Source organism: Hyperolius riggenbachi, chromosome 1 (genome assembly GCF_040937935.1).
Source record: "Hyperolius riggenbachi isolate aHypRig1 chromosome 1, aHypRig1.pri, whole genome shotgun sequence".
Classification (NCBI taxonomy): domain Eukaryota; kingdom Metazoa; phylum Chordata; class Amphibia; order Anura; family Hyperoliidae; genus Hyperolius; species Hyperolius riggenbachi.
The window spans coordinates 519,328,911-519,349,414 of NC_090646.1; the positions used below are offsets into that span (position 1 = coordinate 519,328,911).

General features: G+C 43.4%; 1 protein-coding gene and 1 long non-coding RNA gene across 6 annotated transcripts in view; both read left to right on the top strand.

Annotated features, from left to right (window-relative positions):
* IFT81 (intraflagellar transport 81) overlaps positions 1 to 20,504 on the top strand; it is a 191,389-nt gene that overhangs the window by 34,361 nt on the left and 136,524 nt on the right. For all 5 annotated transcript variants that reach the window (XM_068245244.1, XM_068245251.1, XM_068245265.1 and 2 more), the window contains exon 4: positions 15,623 to 15,803. In XM_068245244.1, coding sequence (XP_068101345.1) covers positions 15,623 to 15,803 — 181 coding nt within the window. The remainder of the gene's footprint in view (positions 1 to 15,622; positions 15,804 to 20,504) is intronic.
* On the top strand, positions 8,743 to 9,276 carry LOC137556278 (uncharacterized). Its single transcript, XR_011028939.1, has 2 exons — positions 8,743 to 8,827; positions 9,174 to 9,276. It is a non-coding gene; the product is annotated as an uncharacterized lncRNA (long non-coding RNA).

The following is a 20,504-nucleotide window of genomic DNA, read 5'->3' on the forward strand; positions in this document are numbered from 1 at the left end:
TTGAACGTCTTACTACATGCTATTTGCACCATTCGTAATCTCTGAAATCCAGTCTGGCAAAACTGTTTAATTAAACAAAGTAATATTAAAATTGGCTGAGGGACGGAAATTTAGAGCAAGGAGTTGAGATCGGGCAAGTTTCCATTGGTTCACTGAAGCTGGATTAATTTTATAATTATTGAAATCCCTTGTGGACTTGAATATAGTTTTTCTAATTTTAGCTGCTCTATATTTTATCATTGCTTGCCATGGAGACACAGTACTTAAGAATAAGTGCCCATGTTGTTCTGCAGGTCAACCAGAAGAGTGTGGTGTCTGCTGAGAAAAGAGCTATACCTCGTTGTGAAAACCTATCACCATATAGGCCATCCATATCTATGCTGTATGTATTAAAATAAAAGTCTATAGTATATTAGCAAAATGCAAATGTTCCTTAAAATGAACATAAAGCACTAAGACAGATCTTCTTTTGGAATGAAACTCACTTGGGAGTATATTCCTTTAATCTACTTGCCTACTTGCTAATTGTGCAAAGCAGACTGCATAACTGTCGTAAATCTGAATAAAATTGAAGAGCGATGGCTTTGCATGGCAATTTTCCAGCGATTTAGTGTATACAGGTAGTCCCCGGTTAACGAACGAGATAGGGTCTGTAGGTTCGTTCTTAACCTGAATCTGTTCTTAAGTTGGAACACTGTACCATCTCTATCCCCTGTACCTCCTCTGGGCCCCCCTGTGCCTCCAGTGTCCCGCACTGTGTCACCTCTGCCCGCTGTACCTGCTTATACAAGTTTAAAAGCCATTTTTTCTTTGAATATTTTAAAATCGATTTTCTCAAAAACTAGTCTCAAAGTCCAATGTGAAATTGTTTTTCTTTGACTTGTTCCCATAGAAACACAGAATCTATGCCGTTCGTATCGACTGGTCATTTGTAAGTCGGGCGTTCGTAAGTCGGGATCTAGCTGTATATTTCATGGTATCATTGAAAACCTACACAATAATCTGTCTCAGAGCCATTTGTCAAACCATGCTTTTCTTTATCAGGTTATGATCATTGGTCTTACAGGTTACATTGGAGTACCTTTTGTATATGTACATTAAAACTCTTTGTGCAATTAAACACTTACCCATGTTCTCCTGAGCTGGAGAAGAATAGAGAACATCAGAATTCCTAAGTAATCCTCTTTTATCACAAATGGACAGCTACTGAGGTGTACTACCTGACCCATAATTACATAAAGCAAATCTTGTGCTCATTTGCAATATAGAGCGTTTGCTGCTAGAAAACTGCTCTTGCATCAGTCATAAACGTATACATTCTTTCTTCTAATTACTGATTGATATAGTGTGATCATCTTCTGTAGCACTGCACATAAAATACTGTACAAGGGGCTTAATTCACTAAGACAAATAGCATGCCTTATCAGAGTTAACACGCCTTATCAGGAGCGTAGTGAGCGCTACAAACTTATGCCTGCTAATTGGCAATGACCAGAGCTCTACTCGTCCCGCCCTGAGCCCCTGCGGGTCCAGTCACTTTAAAGGACATTATCCCCGCACTTTGATGGGCCCAATAGGCTGCCTGTCGCCTGCCACGTTGCTTATCCATCTTCTGCTTCCGCATCCATGCTCCACTCGCTACCAGTGTATAGTACGTGGTGTGTGTATGATGTCACATGCACTAAATACTATACACCAGCAGCAAGTGGGGCACAAATGCGGAAGTAGACGATGAATGGGCACCACAGCGGATAGGTCAAGTATAAATGCACTGGCAGGGGGCACATTTACATTAAAGGGGTGGCAGCATGTGCTGCGTCATAAAGCCAATTCACAAGAGATTTCATGCTGAGATCGATTGAAAATAAGCCTGTAGTCTATGGGCAGCCAACAGATCTCTTTTTGACCAGATTTGATGAGAGAGAGGTCCATCTCTTGGTCACATCTGCCCATGCATCGCTAGATGTATAGGCACCTTAAAGCGGTATAAAACCCTGACGTAATATTCAATACAAACATGTTTTCCTACATTTTTTATGCCATACGGTTATCATATTTGCTTTTGTAGCAATAAGATAACGGAGGCGCCAAAAGGATAAAAGGGACTGAATGAGCTTAAAAACCAATTTGGTAATACAGGAGGCAGTGGTGGACTTACCTCCTCCAAGCAGAACACACGACTGTAGATTTTCAGTCAAAAAACATTTATTGGGTACTCCAAAATAAAGTGCAACGCGTTTCGCAGGTTAAACCTGCTTCCTCAGGCAATACAGATAGGAGAAGCATCTGCTAGTAACCTCAAAGCTGAGAACCTCTATGAATATTTGCTTTTGTGTATTAGTATTATTATTCATTTTGAAATTTATATGTTCCCAAAGTACACTTATTTTTTTCTGTGAGAGCTGACTTTGCATTTTATTTATAACTGCTTTATTCATCTTCTAACATAAGCAGAAATGCTTTCTGATTGTCTGACTTTGTTCAGCAGAGCCTGCAGTGTCAGAGAAGTGTTTATCTACATTCCTCACTTGATACAATTAGATACAAGATAACATTATCTGCACTATGTGTCCAGCTTTGCTGGCAGGGAACTTCTAAGTCCTGTGTGTAACCCTTTGAATGATGTTCTAGTAAAAATAAAATGCAGGTAAATATAAATATGCTGTAAATAATAATAATAATAATAATAATAATAATCCGAACATTTGTATAGCGCTTTTCTCCTGTCGGACTCAAAGCGCTCAAGAGCTGCAGCCACTGGGACGCGCTCAAGAGGCCACCCTGCAGTGTTAGGGAGTATTGCCTTGAACTCCTTACTGAATAGGTACTTGACCTAGCCAGGATTCGAACCCTGGTCTCCCATGTCAAAGGCAGAGCCCTTTACCAGTACACTATCCAGAAATGCTGGGTTTCATTCCACGTTAAGTTGCGTGCCATATTGCTTATTAAAATGTAACAAGAGGACAATACCTGAATGTGGCCGCTGCACTGGTGTGTCCTTCTGTATTGAAGGGCAGTATGCTGTCATCTGCAGTACAAAAAAGAAAGAAGTGGAGAGCACCATTCTGTGCTGTATACTTTATTCCATAAATGTGGTTGCAGCAAACTGGAAGCTATATGTATATTGTAGAATGCCCAGGCAGGTGGGTGACAGCTCCAAACAACTAACAGCTATTTTGCTTAAAGAAAGCTTGCTTGCAGCTTTTAGAGGTATGGACGGTAAGGGCAAAGACATGTTTTTTTGTTTCAAAATTTTTATTGAGAATTTTACATAGTATTAAGGTTGTGCAAGGAAGGCTTGCATATCACTACAATTGTGTCAGGTTATAACATAGATCAGCTAATTTACTGTAATATTCCTAAAGTGTCCGTCTTCAGCCACGTTTTTGCTTCTCCAGATACCATCCTGGCTGTGTCCTTGAGAATGGGCCGGAGCCCTGACACAAAAACACACTAAATATGTATAAGAAGGAAAGTAGGAAGGATAAAGGTTGAAAGTGGGGAAAACATCAAGAGAAAGGGGGGGGGGGGGGGGGGGGGAGGTTTGAGGCTCTTGCTCCAGTCTGCAGGAGGGTTTACAGCACTAAGAAAAGATCCCAATTATACGTTAGGAAGGGACCGAGTTGATATAGTGGTTCCATGCATCCCATGTTTTATGATATCTAGCAACTCTATCTTCTAAGACCCCGGCCATCTGTTCCTGAACCATGTAAGATGACACTCTGCCTTTCAGCTCTTCAAAAGAGACAAATTGAGTTTTCCAAGCTTTAGCTATTGTTTGTGAGGCCTCCACAAATATAAAATGAGCCAGGATATTTTTATGTTTCGTAAGAGATTCAATCTTACAGCGTAGGAGAGCAGACCATGGGTCTCTAGCTATACGCTTATCAAACAGAGTTTGTAACATCCTATATATGCGAGACCAGAATCTAGATATCATTGGACATGTCCAGAAAGTATGTAGTATGTCCCCTTTTGTTTGGCAGCCCCGGAAACAGTAGCCTGAGTTCATTTCAGAAATATGGCGAAGTCTAGCCGGGACCCAGTACCATCTTAACATTACCTTATAGGAGGATTCTACTAAGACTAAATTTAAAGATAATTTGGATGTGGTGGCCCAGATCGTTTCCCATTCTTCTCTCGTCTTGGTCCCTTTAAAGAGAATCTGTATTGTTAAAATCGCACAAAAGTAAACATACCAGTGCGTTAGGGGACATCTCCTATTCCCCTCTGTCACAATTTTGCCGCTCCCCGCCGCATTAAAAGTGGTTAAAAACAGTTTTTAAAAGTTTGTTTATAAACAAACAAAATGGCCACCAAAACAGGAAGTAGGTTGATGTACAGTATGTCCACACATAGAAAATACATCCATACACAAGCAGGCTGTATACAGCCTTCCTTTTGAATCTCAAGAGATCATTTGTGTGTTTCTTTCCCCCCTGAGGGGGGAGTGCATAGCAGAACCACAACACTGAAGAACTTGGCAGCCTTCCAGACACATAAGCAGACAAACCGAGAGCCCAATATAGTGTAGTAGGTATTAGCCCGAATGGAAGAAATGAAAGGTAAGTATTATACTTACAAACAAGGGTTACCGCTGAGGCAACCACTGTATAGGCAGGTGGGGAGTATAAACCTGTCCCCACTCAGGATTAAGATGTCGCTCTCTGTGATAGAAGAAAAGGAGGGTACAACACCCTTCCACCAAGGGTGGTTCACTGGATGAATCAATGTACAGAGGCGCCAGTAGGATAAAAGATACTAAAAGGTTTAAAACATCTAGGTGGCGGTGGTGGACCGACCGACCCAAAACAGACACGATGCTGTCAATTAAAGTCAACGAAAATTTATTCACATACTCCAACAAACACTGCGACGCGTTTCACGGGCATAGAACCCGCTTCTTCAGGCATTAAACAATAGGAGTATCTCACTAAAAAATGACAGAGACATAAACCATATCAGGGAACTGTAAACAACATGTTGTACACTTGTAAATGCAGATTTAGATATGTATCAGGGGGAGAAGGTAATGAAAGGGGTAATTGAGTGCATCGTTAATTGTACTGTGTATGGGAGGTGAGAGGGGGAGTACTGTTAGTCAGAACATTGTGGGAAGAAATTACTGGGCAGGGGGAGACAGGAGGAGGCAACACAAATATATCACCAGGTATTATGATATGTGGTAGTGGGGAATGGGGAACAGAGAGGTGTATGATTATGAGCAATAGTACAGTATTCATAGACTAGATAAAACGTAAAAGGAGTAAATTGCTTACCAGCTCTAGGTCCTGATAGGGTTTGGCACCTCTGTGCTCAAAAACCCCGCTCTGGACCTTTAAATAGATCAGTGTCGGTGCAGGAACGATTGGGAAAGCGTGGCTGGAGGGCGTGGACCTGGATGGTAGCCAGGGTAGGGGGCCAATGAGGTGAGCGAGGGGGTGTGGACAAGGGAGCCAGTCCTGTGGAGCGTAATGGGGAAGGGGGCGTGTTTTCGCGGAGGCAGAGCGGTGTGACGATTGAGTCTCACCGCTTGCCTGAAGTACGCATGTGTGAGTGGCTGAATATGCCACGTGTACAGAAAGGCTCTGGGGAGTTGTGGGTATGGAGGGCGCCTGCGCATGAGGCAGGGACCGCCATATTTGTTGGGGGAACAGAGGGCAATGTAAGGGAGGGGAGGCCCGTGGATGAGGGAATGACTGATTGTCAAACCATGTCATTAGATAGGCAAGCGATGTTTAGAGCTTTGAGGGCACGCATTCAAACACAGAATCTTCCTGTATTTTCAAACGAACGTGGGTTTGTTTAACAGATTAGTAATAGTGATGAGACGCTGCCATCTAGTGGCCATTTTAGGTATATATCGTATTAAAGTTATAGAGAAGGTTTGCAAGGGATGAGCTGTTCCAGAAAGGAATTGAAAACGTATCTAATGCTGATAGTGATGTTTGTATGTGTCCTGGTGCTAGGATTGGTATAAATAAACAGATCATAACTTCCATCATGATTCGAGTTGCAATCATGAAAGGAGAAGGATCCAAAGGGGTAAACATTAAAACTATGCAAAGCTCCAAGGATAAATCCGTTGAGGGACTCCTCCCCGTTACTCCGCACCGCCCCAACATACATCTATATATATATATATACACACAGAAGAAGTGATCAAAATATATCGTATGGGGGTAATATACATTCAAGTGTATACGTATTGACACATTTTCGTATATTGTTGGTACATATGAATTCCTTTCATATGAGAATATTCCTATATAACACAATAATAGTAAGACATATATATACACACACATACACATATATATATATATATATATATATATATACATATATATATACATACATACACACATACATATACATACACATATACACATACATACACACACATACATACACATACACATATACACACACACATATATATACACACACACACATACACACTTATAAAAAGAGGTAAAGTGAGATAATAAAGAAGTAAAAAAACTTAAAAAATGATAACACAAACATGGATGCAATAGATAAAAATTCAACACATATAAACGTAAAAAATTACTAAAAGGAGAGCGCCAGATTAAAAAGAGAAATCAGTTGTACTTGAGGAGTGAACCTAATAAATTTTCTCCAGTACCTCGTTGAGGCCATCTGGAGTTAGTGTTTTCAGTAGTTGTATCCAGTACATTTCTCGTTTTTTGAGGGAGTCAAAGGAATTGGAGTGGTGGTATGGAATTGATTCGATAAAAGTGATACGGAAAAGTGCAGGGTCGCTATTGTGGTGTGTGGAGAAGTGGCGTGAAACGCTGTGTAGGGGGTATTTGTTTTTTATGTTCCTTTTATGTTGTCCCACTCTACTTCTGGCCAATTGGGTGGTTCTGCCCACATACTGTAGCTGACATGGACATGAAATGACATAAATGACGTATTTGGATCCGCAGTTTATTGTACTTTTGATGTTGAATGTTGTATTGGTGACTGTGGAGGAGAATGTGGATGTGTTGAGGACGAATTGGCATGCTAGACATCTCTGATGAAGGCATGGGGCACTTCCTGGGGTTGGGATGGTTTGGGGATTTATGTTATCTATAGGTGGCTGTCGCAGCCTGCTGGGAGCCAGAAGGCTGCGAAGGTTCGGGGCGCGTCTATATGTAATCTCTGGTTTTGTGGGTAAGGTGGGTCGTAGGTGGGGGTCCTGAAGAAGGATCTCCCATCTGTTGTTGAGAATGTTGCGGATGGACTGGTGTTGGTGGCTGTATGTGGTAATGAATCGGGGTGTGTTGTCTGTAATAGTCTCGGGATATCGTGTGGATGGTGTCGGGATTTTGGCTTTATGGTACGCATCCTGTAGGAGTTTTTTGGGGTATTTCCGGTCTGTGAATTTAGTTGTCAAAACTTTTGATTGTATGTTGTATTGTTGTATGTCTGTACAATTGCGGTGTATTCTCTTGTATTGACTGTAAGGGATGTTCTTAGTCCAAGGGCGGTGGTGGAAACTGTGGTAATGTATGTAATTGTTGGCGTCAACGGGTTTAAAAAAGGTTTTGGTTTTGATAAGGTGTTGGTCTGTGTATAGGACAAGGTCCAAAAATTCGATAGAAGTAGGGTCATGATGAGAAGTGAATTGCAGGCCTGCTGGGTTACTGTTGAGGTAATTTAGAAAGGAGGGAATAGTAGTGGGGGAGCCTTTCCATATAAAGATCAGATCATCTATGTATCTTTTGTAAAAGATAATATTGCTAGAGAAGGGGTTATCTGAATATAGTTTGATGTGTTCTAGGAGCCCCATGGCCAGGTTAGCATAAGAAGGGGAGAACGAGCTTCCCATGGAAACTCCGCTGACTTGGTGGTAGGTCGAATCTTGAAATGTGAAGAAATTGTTATTAAGGATGAATTCGGTGCATTGTACTAAGAAGGATTGTTGTAGAAATGGCATGGCTGTGTTGGATTTGAGGTAATGTTGTAAGGCTGTAAGGCCAAAGTGGTGTGGAATATTTGTATACAGGGAGGTGACATCGCAGGTGAGCCAGATGTAGTCGTCCTGCCATGGTGTGGAATGTAGAAATTGGATGAGGTGTTGTGAGTCTTTCAGGAAGGATGGTAAGGCCTGGACATGGGGTTGGAGGTGTGTATCAATGAATCGGGACAGATTGCTTGTTGCTGAATCAATACCTGAAATAATAGGTCTACCAGGTGGTTTGAGAATGCTCTTATGAATTTTGGGTAAATAATAGAAAAATGGAGTTTTTGGGTGATGGCAGCGTCTCATCACTATTACTAATCTGTTAAACAAACCCACGTTCGTTTGAAAATACAGGAAGATTCTGTGTTTGAATGCGTGCCCTCAAAGCTCTAAACATCGCTTGCCTATCTAATGACATGGTTTGACAATCAGTCATTCCCTCATCCACGGGCCTCCCCTCCCTTACATTGCCCTCTGTTCCCCCAACAAATATGGCGGTCCCTGCCTCATGCGCAGGCGCCCTCCATACCCACAACTCCCCAGAGCCTTTCTGTACACGTGGCATATTCAGCCACTCACACATGCGTACTTCAGGCAAGCGGTGAGACTCAATCGTCACACCGCTCTGCCTCCGCGAAAACACGCCCCCTTCCCCATTACGCTCCACAGGACTGGCTCCCTTGTCCACACCCCCTCGCTCACCTCATTGGCCCCCTACCCTGGCTACCATCCAGGTCCACGCCCTCCAGCCACGCTTTCCCAATCGTTCCTGCACCGACACTGATCTATTTAAAGGTCCAGAGCGGGGTTTTTGAGCACAGAGGTGCCAAACCCTATCAGGACCTAGAGCTGGTAAGCAATTTACTCCTTTTACGTTTTATCTAGTCTATGAATACTGTACTATTGCTCATAATCATACACCTCTCTGTTCCCCATTCCCCACTACCACATATCATAATACCTGGTGATATATTTGTGTTGCCTCCTCCTGTCTCCCCCTGCCCAGTAATTTCTTCCCACAATGTTCTGACTAACAGTACTCCCCCTCTCACCTCCCATACACAGTACAATTAACGATGCACTCAATTACCCCTTTCATTACCTTCTCCCCCTGATACATATCTAAATCTGCATTTACAAGTGTACAACATGTTGTTTACAGTTCCCTGATATGGTTTATGTCTCTGTCATTTTTTAGTGAGATACTCCTATTGTTTAATGCCTGAAGAAGCGGGTTCTATGCCCGTGAAACGCGTCGCAGTGTTTGTTGGAGTATGTGAATAAATTTTCGTTGACTTTAATTGACAGCATCGTGTCTGTTTTGGGTCGGTCGGTCCACCACCGCCACCTAGATGTTTTAAACCTTTTAGTATCTTTTATCCTACTGGCGCCTCTGTACATTGATTCTTCCAGACACAGGCTGACAAGTCTGACAAGGGAAAGATACATTGATTTATTACAGAGACTGTGATAGTACAAAGTGCTGCAGTAAGCCAGAACACATTAGAATAGCTTTTGGAACTTGTAGGATGATAAAAAACAGGATGCAATTTTTGTTACGGAGTCTCTTTAAGATCTGACTCCCACTTTTTGACATACTGATGTTGAAAGGACCTTGGTGGGTCATTCAGCAGTGCATACAGGTCAGAGATAACCCCTTTAGAGAATGGTTCTAGAGCACAATATCTCTCAAATCTAGTAAGGACAATTGGAAATTGAGTCTGTGGTGGGAAAAGAGATTTCAACCAATGCTTTAGCTGGAAGTAACAAAATTTTTCTTGGGGAGGGATTTGGTATGTATCTCTTAATTCTTCCCAGGACAGTAGCCCAGTACTATTAGTGAGTGACTTGATCTGCTCCAAACCCTGGTCTCTCCACCATCTGAAGCTTCTAGAGCTTTCATAAGCTGGAAGGAACAGAGGGTTATCAATGATTGACAAAAGTGGTAGAGTTGGAGACATTAATTTCTGGGAATAACGAACTAATTCCCATATTGAGAGACAGTGGCGCATTACTACACTCAGGCCTGTGGGTCGAGATTGTTTTGGAAGCCATATGGGGGTTTGAACTGATTGGGGGGCTGCCACAGGTATGTCAAATAGGGTCCAAGCTGGCATACTGGAACCCTTGTACAAATCCAGGAGATGATTTAGTTGGGCTGCTTTATAGTAATTGGAGAGGTTAGGGACACCCAGTCCCCCCTCCCTTTTGTGTACATATAGTGTATTCTTACAAACCCTCGGAGAAGCGTTATTCCAAATGAATCTATTTAACCTGTTCTGTAACATTCTAAGGAAGTGAGGGGGGATTCGGACAGGCAACAATCGGAAACAGTACAAAAGTTTAGGGAGGAGCGTCATTTTAATGGCGTTTATCCGTCCCAACCAGGATAACCCATAAGAGGACCACTGAGTTAGAGAGTGTGTGATCAGTTTGGCCAATGGATAGTAATTGTACCGAAATAACGTGTCATATGAAGAGGTGAGGTTAGTTCCTTAGTACTCCATGATAGGATCTGCAGATTGAAAATGATATTGCGATTTTAAAGATTGGCAAGTTTCTGGCGATAAGGTGACATTAAGTATTTTAGACTTACTACCATTGATCTGGAGCCCTGAGATTGAACAGAATTTAGATAAAAGTGACATTAGTGCTGGAATAGTGGATCGGGGTTGCGTGATAAAGGGAAGCAGATCATCTGCAAAGAGATTCAGCTTATGCTGGACTCCTGCCAATTCTACCCCCTTTATATCTGCATGTTGTCGGATGGCTGCTGCCAGGGGCTCTATGGCTAAAATAAAGAGAATGGGCGATAAGGGGCATCCCTGTCGGGTACCTCTGCATATTTGGAATGAGGGGGACGAGGAGCCTGCATAATAAATACTGGCTGTTGGATTGGAGTACAGTGTTTTGATCCAGGTGGTGAAGGACCCTCCCAGTCCCCATTTATCTAGTACTGTATATAGATAGTCCCAAGAGACTTGATCAAAAGCCTTATAGATGTCAAGTGTGAGACATAAGCCTGGGATCTTTCGTGATTTTAGTAATTCAAAGACCTGGATTGCTCGCAAAGTAGCGTCAGAAGCTTGACGTCCAGGTACAAAGCCTGATCGGTCCCTATATATTATATCAGCAAGAAATCTGTTGATTCGAGTGGCCAGGATTTTCCCTAGCAGCTTATGGTCTATGTTAAGTAGAGATATGGGTCTAAACTGGTGAGGTCCTAGAGGCTCCTGATCAGTCTTTGGGATCATAACTATATCAGCTTGCAGTGAACTGGGATGCCGAGTTAGACCTGTTTTATAGGCATTAAAAAGTGGGACTAGGAGAGGGCTTAAAGCTGTTGCAAATTTTTTGTAAAAAAGACCTGAGAATCCGTCTGCACCTGGAGTTTGGATGTCTTGAGAGATTTAATTGCCAGGGTAACTTCCTCAGCTGTTATATCACCATTTAATTGGTCTATGTAGTCTGTGGGAATTTGAGGGAGAACTATGGAGTCTAAAAAATATCTGATTTCATCTGTAGGAGGTGAATTTGGAGGTGAATAAAGTTTGCTTAGGAAGCTTTGAAAACCTTGCGTTATTTTTTGGGGATCTAGGGTTGTTTGACCTGAGGGTAGACGGACTGACAATGTGGGGGGTTTATGTAGTCTGTTTTAGTTTGTTGGCTAATAGGGTACTAGATTTATTAGCCCATCTACAGTATAGTATCGTTTTTTTCTGCCAACGTAGTTGCTTTTCCACATTGTCAGTGAGTCTAAGATCCAGTTGGGTACGTAAAAAGGTCTCTATCTCTCTTTAAAAAAGTAGAGGGGATATTCTTCCAGTTTGCCTCAGCCTTTTCTAACTTGGCAGTTTGTTCAAGTACCTCTTTCTGTCTTTGCTTCTTCTTGTATGAGGCTAAGCCTATAATTCGTCTCACTGTCACTTTGAGGGCCTCCCAGAGGGTGATAGGAGATGTGACTGACTCGCCGTTCTCCTCCATATGTTCTTCCAGGTAGACTCTGATTCTATCAAGGGATTCCGGGTCTGAGAGCAGCGAGTCATTCATACGCCACCTATAGGTGGACTTCCTGGGGATCAGCGATGATAGTTGTATGAGGAGGGGACTGTGGTCTGACCAAGTGACTGTAAGTATTTTGGCCCTGGTTATATTGGAAAGAAGTTGCTGATTGAAGAAAGAGGTGATCTATTCTGCAAAAACTGTTGTGGGGGTTGGAATAGAATGTAAAATCTTTGGCTGTGGGGAGAAACTCTCTCCAGGCGTCAAAGAGGTTTTGTGAGCGAAATAGGACGTTAATGGCTGAGGGACATGATGCTCCGATAGGTTTAGGTAGGGTAGGTTGACTAGTTGGTTTTGATCTATCCAGAGCTTTGTCTAATACTGCGTTGGTGTCCCCACAGAGTATGAGGGTGCCTACACTATGCTGATTTATCACTTGCACTAGGTGAGAAAGGAATCGTTCCTGGAAGGTATTGGGAGCATAGTAGAAAACCAAAGTGAGATTCTCGTCTCCCAGCGAACCCACTAGAAGAACATATCTCCCGGTTGGGTCGGACAAACATTTTGCGCATTTAAAAGGCAGGCCCCTACGGAATGCTATTGTCACCCCCCCCCCCCCCCTCACTTTCTTACGTGCCCATTAACTGTAGGTTAACGGAAAGTGATTACTAAGGAAGGAGGGATGAGAGGAGACTGAAAACCTTGTTTCCTATAGGCAGACAATGTCTGCTTTACAAGACTTATAATAATTAAAAGCCTTAGTTCTCTTCTGTGGGGCATTGAAACCTTGAACGTTATGGGATATTATCGTGAGTCCCTTTAAAGTGTCAGGAGTTGCCATGATGAGTGTCTTTTACAGAAAGAGCTCCACATGGTTCTCCTACGGATGGGGCAAGCGACCTCGAAACAGTGATAGGAACGTACAGGAGTAAAGGATAGGAAAGGGGGGGGGGAGAGAGGAGTATAAAGAAAAGAAAAAGGAGAGACAACATTAAGACGCGTCCCTCTGGAAGGAGCCCAAACAGAGGGAAGCATAACATTTTGTGAGATTGGCTGTCGCTGTGTCCGGAGAACACAGGGAGAGCCAAGGTCATTCCCTGTTGTACTAGGGAATTCGCCAGGCGTGCGGCGGGCGATCCGGTGACCCCCTCCGGCTGCACAGCTTAATTCAAAAACTTAAACAAGTAAAAGTGCTTGTCACACATTTAACAGAACAACATAGTTAATAACATTTTGAACTGTGGATGATCTACAACTTGAAATTTAAATCTTTAAATGAGCATCGGCATGCAAAATTAAAGAAAAGTTTCCAAGGCAGGTGTGCCTGCATCAGTAGCGAAAAGGTGATAGAAGAGATTAACCAAATAAAACAAGTTAGTGACAGTTTAGTCCATCTAATAGACATAACTTCTTGTCCAGAACTAATCTGCAGGCGATTTAGTGGAGGATAGAGAACGGAAATATCAGGTCCTAGAAACACGAACTAGAGGTTTCTGACCATGATGAGTGGTGAACTTGGGTTCAGACCCTATCTCGTTTTCATCCTGGATCTGACATTCTCGTTGGAGGGCATGAAGGTGCACGTCTTCTCGAAGTGTTGCGGCGTGCTTTAACCGTTTCCCATAGAGGTGCGGAGCGTGTGGAGGTTGAACTGCGAGCTGGGGAACCTGCGGGTAGAGTTTCAAGTTGTTGTTGGGCCTCCTCGGGAGACGACACAGACACTTGCTTGTCGCGATAAGTGAATATCAATTTAAAGGGGAAACCCCATTTATATTTGATTTTGTATGCCATCAGAATCTGCAGGATGGGTTTCATTGCCCGTCTCCTCTGAATTGTGGCCAGGGCCAGATCAGTAAAGAGCTTATAAGAGTGTCCCTGAAAAGTTAAATTGCCTTTATCTCTTGCTGCCCGCAGTAGCGCTTCTTTAGTGTTATAGTAAGTTGGCTTAACTAATATGTCCCGGGGTGGGCCGTTAGGTTTTAGCTGCGTAAGGGCTCTATGGATTCGGTCAAATTCCAGTCTTTCTATCAGGATAGTTGGGTCTAGTTCCTGAAACAGTGCTGTGATAGTTGAGGTTAGATCAGTTATTGATTCGGGGATCCCGCGGATTCTGAGGTTGACCCGTCTGGCCCTGTTCTCAAAATCCTCTAATTTCAGCTGGTTTTATTGCGCTTCTGTCTGCACTGTCTCTACATCCTTTTCATGAGCGTCTAGTACAACAGTAACATTATCCATTCTTTGCTCTAGAGCATTGGTTCGGGCTCCAAGCTCTCTTATCTCCCGCTTAAGCTGATGAGTTATCCGGGCAGTAGCCTCGTCCAGCTTGCGTTGCAGAATTAGTTCAAACTGCTCTAATAGGACCCTGTCCCGATCTACTATGTCCCCAGTACCTCGTGTAGTAATTGTAGGTTGTTGCCACTCTTGTGCTGAGAGTGAAGTGGAAGCTGAGCTGTTCGCTTCAGATGCCCGGCCCGGGGACTCTGCACGTGGGAGATCTGGCGCCATCTTGGTCGACTTGCTGGAGGAGGAGGTAGGCTGCTGGGACTTGCTCCTGGGTGTTTTGCTTTTAGCCAGAGCCTGCAGCTTCTGTTGTTTGTGTTCCGCGGACTGTGGCTGTGAGATCAGGCTGCCCTCTCCCATGGATGGGGCTGGAGAGGCCGCTCCCGATTGCTCGTGCGCCATCTTGGACCTGCCGCTGGGAGCCGGGGCCTGCTTACGTGCCTCGCTGTCTGATGTTTTAACAGTTCGGCGGCCGCCCATCTGAGTGCAGTATGTGCTGGGGGTCGTAGTCAAGCTGGGTGGTATCGTTTGGTTGTGCTGTGACAAGGGTATATTGGGCAAATGCAGCCGGAGGGTGCAGAGCCGAGCTGCCACGCATCCATCCAACTTGGCTGCTGGCCACACCCCCAAAGACATGGTTTTTAATGCGTGGCATGCATATAGGTCAACTTTAGACCAAAGGATAACAGGAGATGGAGAGGGTGAACACATGTATTCCCACAAGGCAAAAAAATTACATGCACATATCAGCTACGGTCTTCCTTCTCTGTGGAGGTGCCAGATGCCATTGGTACAGGAGATGGAGCATCCTATTATGTTGTACTTCCAGTTTGCTTTGAGCATGTATACAGCATGTATTGTGCATACTATCACCAGCCTCTGTTGCCGTATAGTGTGCCCCCAGCCCCCCCCCCCCCCCCCCCCGCACTCTGCTGTCCCCCGTAATAAAAACAGCAATGCTAGCGACATGAACCTTGTCGATAGAACGCTGTTTACTTTTGTGGTGCCATTCAGCGCCGCTCCCCCACCTCCTCTATATTGCCGTTCCCCGCCCGCGTCCCTTCCCTCCCTCTGATTGGAGGGAAGGGACGCGCACGGGGAGCGGTCTCTTTTAGTCCTCTATACTTTCCTAGTGGTTTGGGTCTCCCAGAGCTGCTTGGTTACTCTGTCCTTCAATGTAATATGCCATTCACATCGTTTTTGTTTGTTTGTTTTCCCTGATCTTGCATATTAATAAGAATATAAAAAAATCACTACTTGCATTTGTATGCAGAATGTAGACTTCAGCAATTATAAACATTGATGTGTGATGTACCGTATATTATAATGCTGCATTTGATACAGTGTATTTGCTTTTATTCCCAGGAGTAATTTTCGCCAAGGTCTGGTTGTCGGAAGTAAACCTGTAATTCATCCGGTCTTATACTGGTTGCTCCAGAAATTAAATGAACTGAAGAAGAGGGCATATTTGGCCCGTTTTCTGGTAAAATTAGATGTCCCAGCAGAGTTCCTACAAGATGATGTAGTGTTTGAGACTAACAAGCAGGTATGGATTGCTTTGGAATATGTCTTATAGATGTGTTTTTTTTTTTTTGTTTTTTTTTTATTGTATGACATAGACTGACAGTAGACATTCAATGCTGGATAAATCAGCAGTAAAATAAAGGCTTTCAGTATCAAAAAAGTAGGACTACCATCAGGGAAGAAAATATCTTGGAAAGTTATTGAATATAATCTCTGTTACATAGTAAAGTGAGATTACAGACAGCTGTGATTGCTGAGTGGGATGTCATTGTCCCTACCCAAGCAGCAGGGGTGCAGCTAAGGTTTTGGTGGCCCCAAGCAGTCCATAAGTTGAGGCCCCCCCCATCCATAAAGACAAAAAATGGATAACCATACCTCCAAAGAAAGCGTCACGCGATGTGCTTCGTGGTGAAAATGGGCGTGGCCAAAGCATGATGTGGGTGGACCCAAATACTAGCAATTTCTAGGCTAAATTGCACCCAGGGCAAGGGTGTAAAATGCGACCCCCAATGTGGAGACAGGTACAGGTGCCCGCTGTATAGGTAGGCAGCTATAGGTCCCCCCAGTATAGGTAGCCCATATAGTTTCCCCCAGTATAGATTAGATAGGTAGGTGCCGCCGTATAGGTTAGATAGGTAGGTGCCTCCAATATAGGTAGCAAGCATAGTTGCCCCCAGTATAGGTTAGCTAGTATAGTTGCCCCCAATATAGGTTAGATAGGTAGGTGCACACTGTATAGGTTAGATAGGTATATGCCCCCAGTATAGGTTAGATAAGTATATGCCCCCATTATAGGTTAGATAGGTATATGCCCCCAATATAGATTAGATAGGTATATGCCCCCAGTATAGGTTAGATAGGTATATGCCCCAGTATAGATCAGATAGGTATATGCCCCAGTATAGATCAGATAGGTAAATGCCCCAGTATAGATCAGATAGGTATATGCCCCCAGTATAGGTTAGATTTGTGTGCGCGGGGGGGGGGGGGGAGTTAGAAGTTTTCACTTACCTGCCTCCATCCTGCACGCAGCTCCTGTCTTCAGCCTCTCACGGTGCATTGGTAAGAGCTCCCCCTGTGATGATATGCGGTTACGTCATCACAGGGGGCGCTGTTACCATAGCGACAGATGCCGGAACAGGAAATAGATAGAAGCTAGCAGGATCGAGGCAGGTAAGAGGAAACTTCTCTCTGCCCGCTCCCCTGCCACTGCGCACAGCCTCCTGCCGCTCTGCCTGGCACTCCCACCTGCACACCTGCCGCCAGCAGCAGAGCAAGGCCCCCCGCAGTGTGAGGCCCCAAGCGGGAGCGTGCCTCACCTGTATGCTGGCGGTGCCCCTGCCAAGTAGTAATGCAGCGTACTACATGTTAAAGAGACTCTGAAGCGAGAATAAATCTCGCTTCAGCGCTCATAGTTAGCAGGGGCACGTGTGCCCCTGCTAAACCGCCGCATACGCGCCGCTAAACGGGGGTCCCTTCACCCCCAAACCCCCCACTGCGACACTTGGTCGCAGGCTTGGTCGCTCCTGGAGGCAGGGCTAACGGCTGCAGCCCTGCCTCCATTCGCGTCTATCAGCCGCGCATCGCCGCCTCTCCCCCGCCCCTCTCAGTGAAGGAAGACTGAGAGGGGCGGGGGAGAGGCGGAGATACGCGCTGACAGATGCACGTGGGGCAGGGCTGTGGTGGTTAGCCCTGCCCCAACCAGGAAGCGCTCCCCCACTACACGGAAGGGGATTTGGGGGTCAAGGGACCCCGTTAAGCCGCTTCAGACTCTCTTTAAGATCTCTGCACATGTTAAACCGCAACTGGCTTCATTTAAAGGGAACCTAAAGCAATATAGAGGTTTCCATATTTATTTCTTTTTAAACAATGCAGATTGCCTGGCTCTCCTGCTGATCTTTTGCCTCTAATTCTTTTAGCCATAGACCCTGAACAAGGTGCTCTGACTGAAGTCTAACAGGACTTTTTTCATGTTAGACCGTTTTACTGCCACGGCGGCCGACGTGGCAGTACGGCGCATGCGCGCTTTAATCGCGCATGCGCAGTACTTTCACGCCGGCCGCCGTGATGACGCGAGGCGGCCGGCGTGTGACGTAATCCGCGTCATATGCGGAAGGAGCAGCCCGACACTCTGCTGAGTGTCGCCCGGGCTGCGGCCTGTCAGCCATTCCGGAGCGGGGAGAAGGAGAAGAGCCAGGACGCCGTCGTGGGACCTCCCGACCAACACTGGGCTGGAGAAAGCCCCAGGTGAGTACAACTTTCATTTTTTTTATGAGCTCGGAGTCACTTTAACAGTGATGTTTACTATATTCCAGACAAGGTACAGAGAAGACAGAAGCTGTCACTTTCATGTCTAGAAATGAACTCTTTCAGGCAGCAAAATAAAAAAAAAAGTTAAACAGCCTGGTTATTAATATGTTAATACACACACATGTTTATCTCATCATGTCACATATCACCTCTGGTACTTTTTAAAAATAAGAACAGAACAAGCTACTCAGTAGATAGTTCTGCACCATATCTGTATAGTGATCATTCCTAAACTGTGCCCAGAAATGATTGCTAGTGATCATTTCAGGCTACAGAAATGAAGTGCATGTATGTAGAACAAACACTATATTTATTTAGTTTTCATGTTAGACCGTTTTGGTAAATATATCTTCTATGTCCATCCATAGAACTGCACATAGACTAGTAAGAACAGTCGATCATGCAAGGACAGTCTTTATGTTACTATGCTGTCTGTATTTTTGGAAACCTGCTGATTTATATATATCTTCTAAGCTTTCAGCTGGCACAAGTAAATTATACTTTTGTTCAGCAAAATTTTAGATGAGAACTGACAGCAAGCCATTTCAGTTATTGTAAGTCTGCCTGAGGGAGTGCATACTGTGTAATGAAGGTGAGGTCAAACCCAAATGGTCATACTGCCACATCACAAGAAATCTCATAAACAGAAGCATAGCTCTAACTCTAAGCTGATAATTGTGGTTTATTAACTTTCTTAAAAATATATTTTCAGGATTCTTTCTCAAGATATTTGTTTAAGCTACACTTTTGTTCAAAATATTGCTATGATATGTATTGTGCTACATAGGTCATTTTGGAATTACATGTTCTCTTTCCATTTCTGTTTGCAGCTAGCTATAAAAGCCTAAAATTGTCTAAAATCTCAAACTTTGATTTAGTTTTCCCTAACCAAAGGGAATCTGAAGTGAAAAAAATCTTATGATAGAATGAACTGTATGTGTACAGCTAAGACATAGAACACTGGTAGCAAAAATATGAGTCTCATTTTGCTTCCAGTACAAGAAGAATTAAGAAACTTCAGTTGTTATGTATGCAAAAGAGCTTCCCTGAGCGCTCCAACAAAACTTTGGTCAGCTCCAGTGCTATTTTCTGAATCACTTATACACCAAAGAAACAGTGAAAGACAACTTCAGACAATATTTTACTACAGGGAGGTTTAAAGAGTCCTCTGTTTCATAGTTTAAAATGCAGAGTGAAGTTTGTGAACTGCAAATATTAGAGAATGATGCAATGTTTTTTTTTTTTTTTTTTTTAAAAAGCTATATAACTGAAAATAAAAATATGGTGGTACTATTTTCTTTGCTACCAATGTTCTATTAATTATCTGTACTACACATACAATTTATTATATCATACTTTTTTTTTAGTTCAGTGTCACTAAGAGAATCTGTATTGTTAAAATCGCTCAAAAGTAAACATACCAGTGCTTTAGGGGACATCTCCTATTACCCTCTGTCACAATTTCGCCGCTCCTCGCCGCATTAAAAGTGGTTAAAAACAGTTTTAAAAAGTTTGTTTGTAAACAAACAAAATGGCCACCAAAACGGGAAGTAGGTTGATGTACAGTATGTCCACACATAGAAAATACATCCATACATAAGCAGGCTGTATACAGCATTCCTTTTGAATCTCAAGAGATCATTTGTGTGTTTTTTTTCCCCCATGCACTGAAGTTTCAGGCTGCTCTTTTCTTTCTGCAAACAGCTTTGTCCTTGTTTGTAATTCCTCAGTATGTGAAAGCCCAGCCAGCTCAGAGGAAGATTTATCCAGCTGATTAGAGCAGCTTCTCTCTTCTCTCTTATCTAAATAACACACAGGCAGTGTGCATAGAGGGGACAGGAAGAGTGAGTTCATAGCAGAACCACAACACTGAAGAACTTGGCAGCCTTCCAGACACAGGCTGACAAGTCTGACAGGGGAAAGATACATTGATTTATTACAGAGACTGTCATAGTAGAAAGTGCTGCAGTTAGCCAGAACACATTAGAATAGCTTTTGGAACTTGTAGGATGATAAAAAACAGGATGCAATTTTTGTTACGGAGTCTCTTTAAAAGCTAAGTTCACACTATGCACGCTACGTAACACCTGTGCCACAATGCGGGCATAGCGCAATGCACATTCTGCGCGTTATAATGTGCACTTGACTTTTCATAGTGTGTAGAATTGCTATGGTAACATGCTTGTTATGACACACCTTATCCAGAAATGCACTGTAGGAAGTCTGGTCCGATGACATGGTCTGTTACAATGCAGAGACAAGATCAGGCCCATTCATTTGTATGCGCTGTGGGTTCAAATGTAGCAATGCACATAGTGTATATTTATATTTATATATATATATATTTATATATTTATATATATATATATATATATATATATATATATATATATATATATATATATATATATAT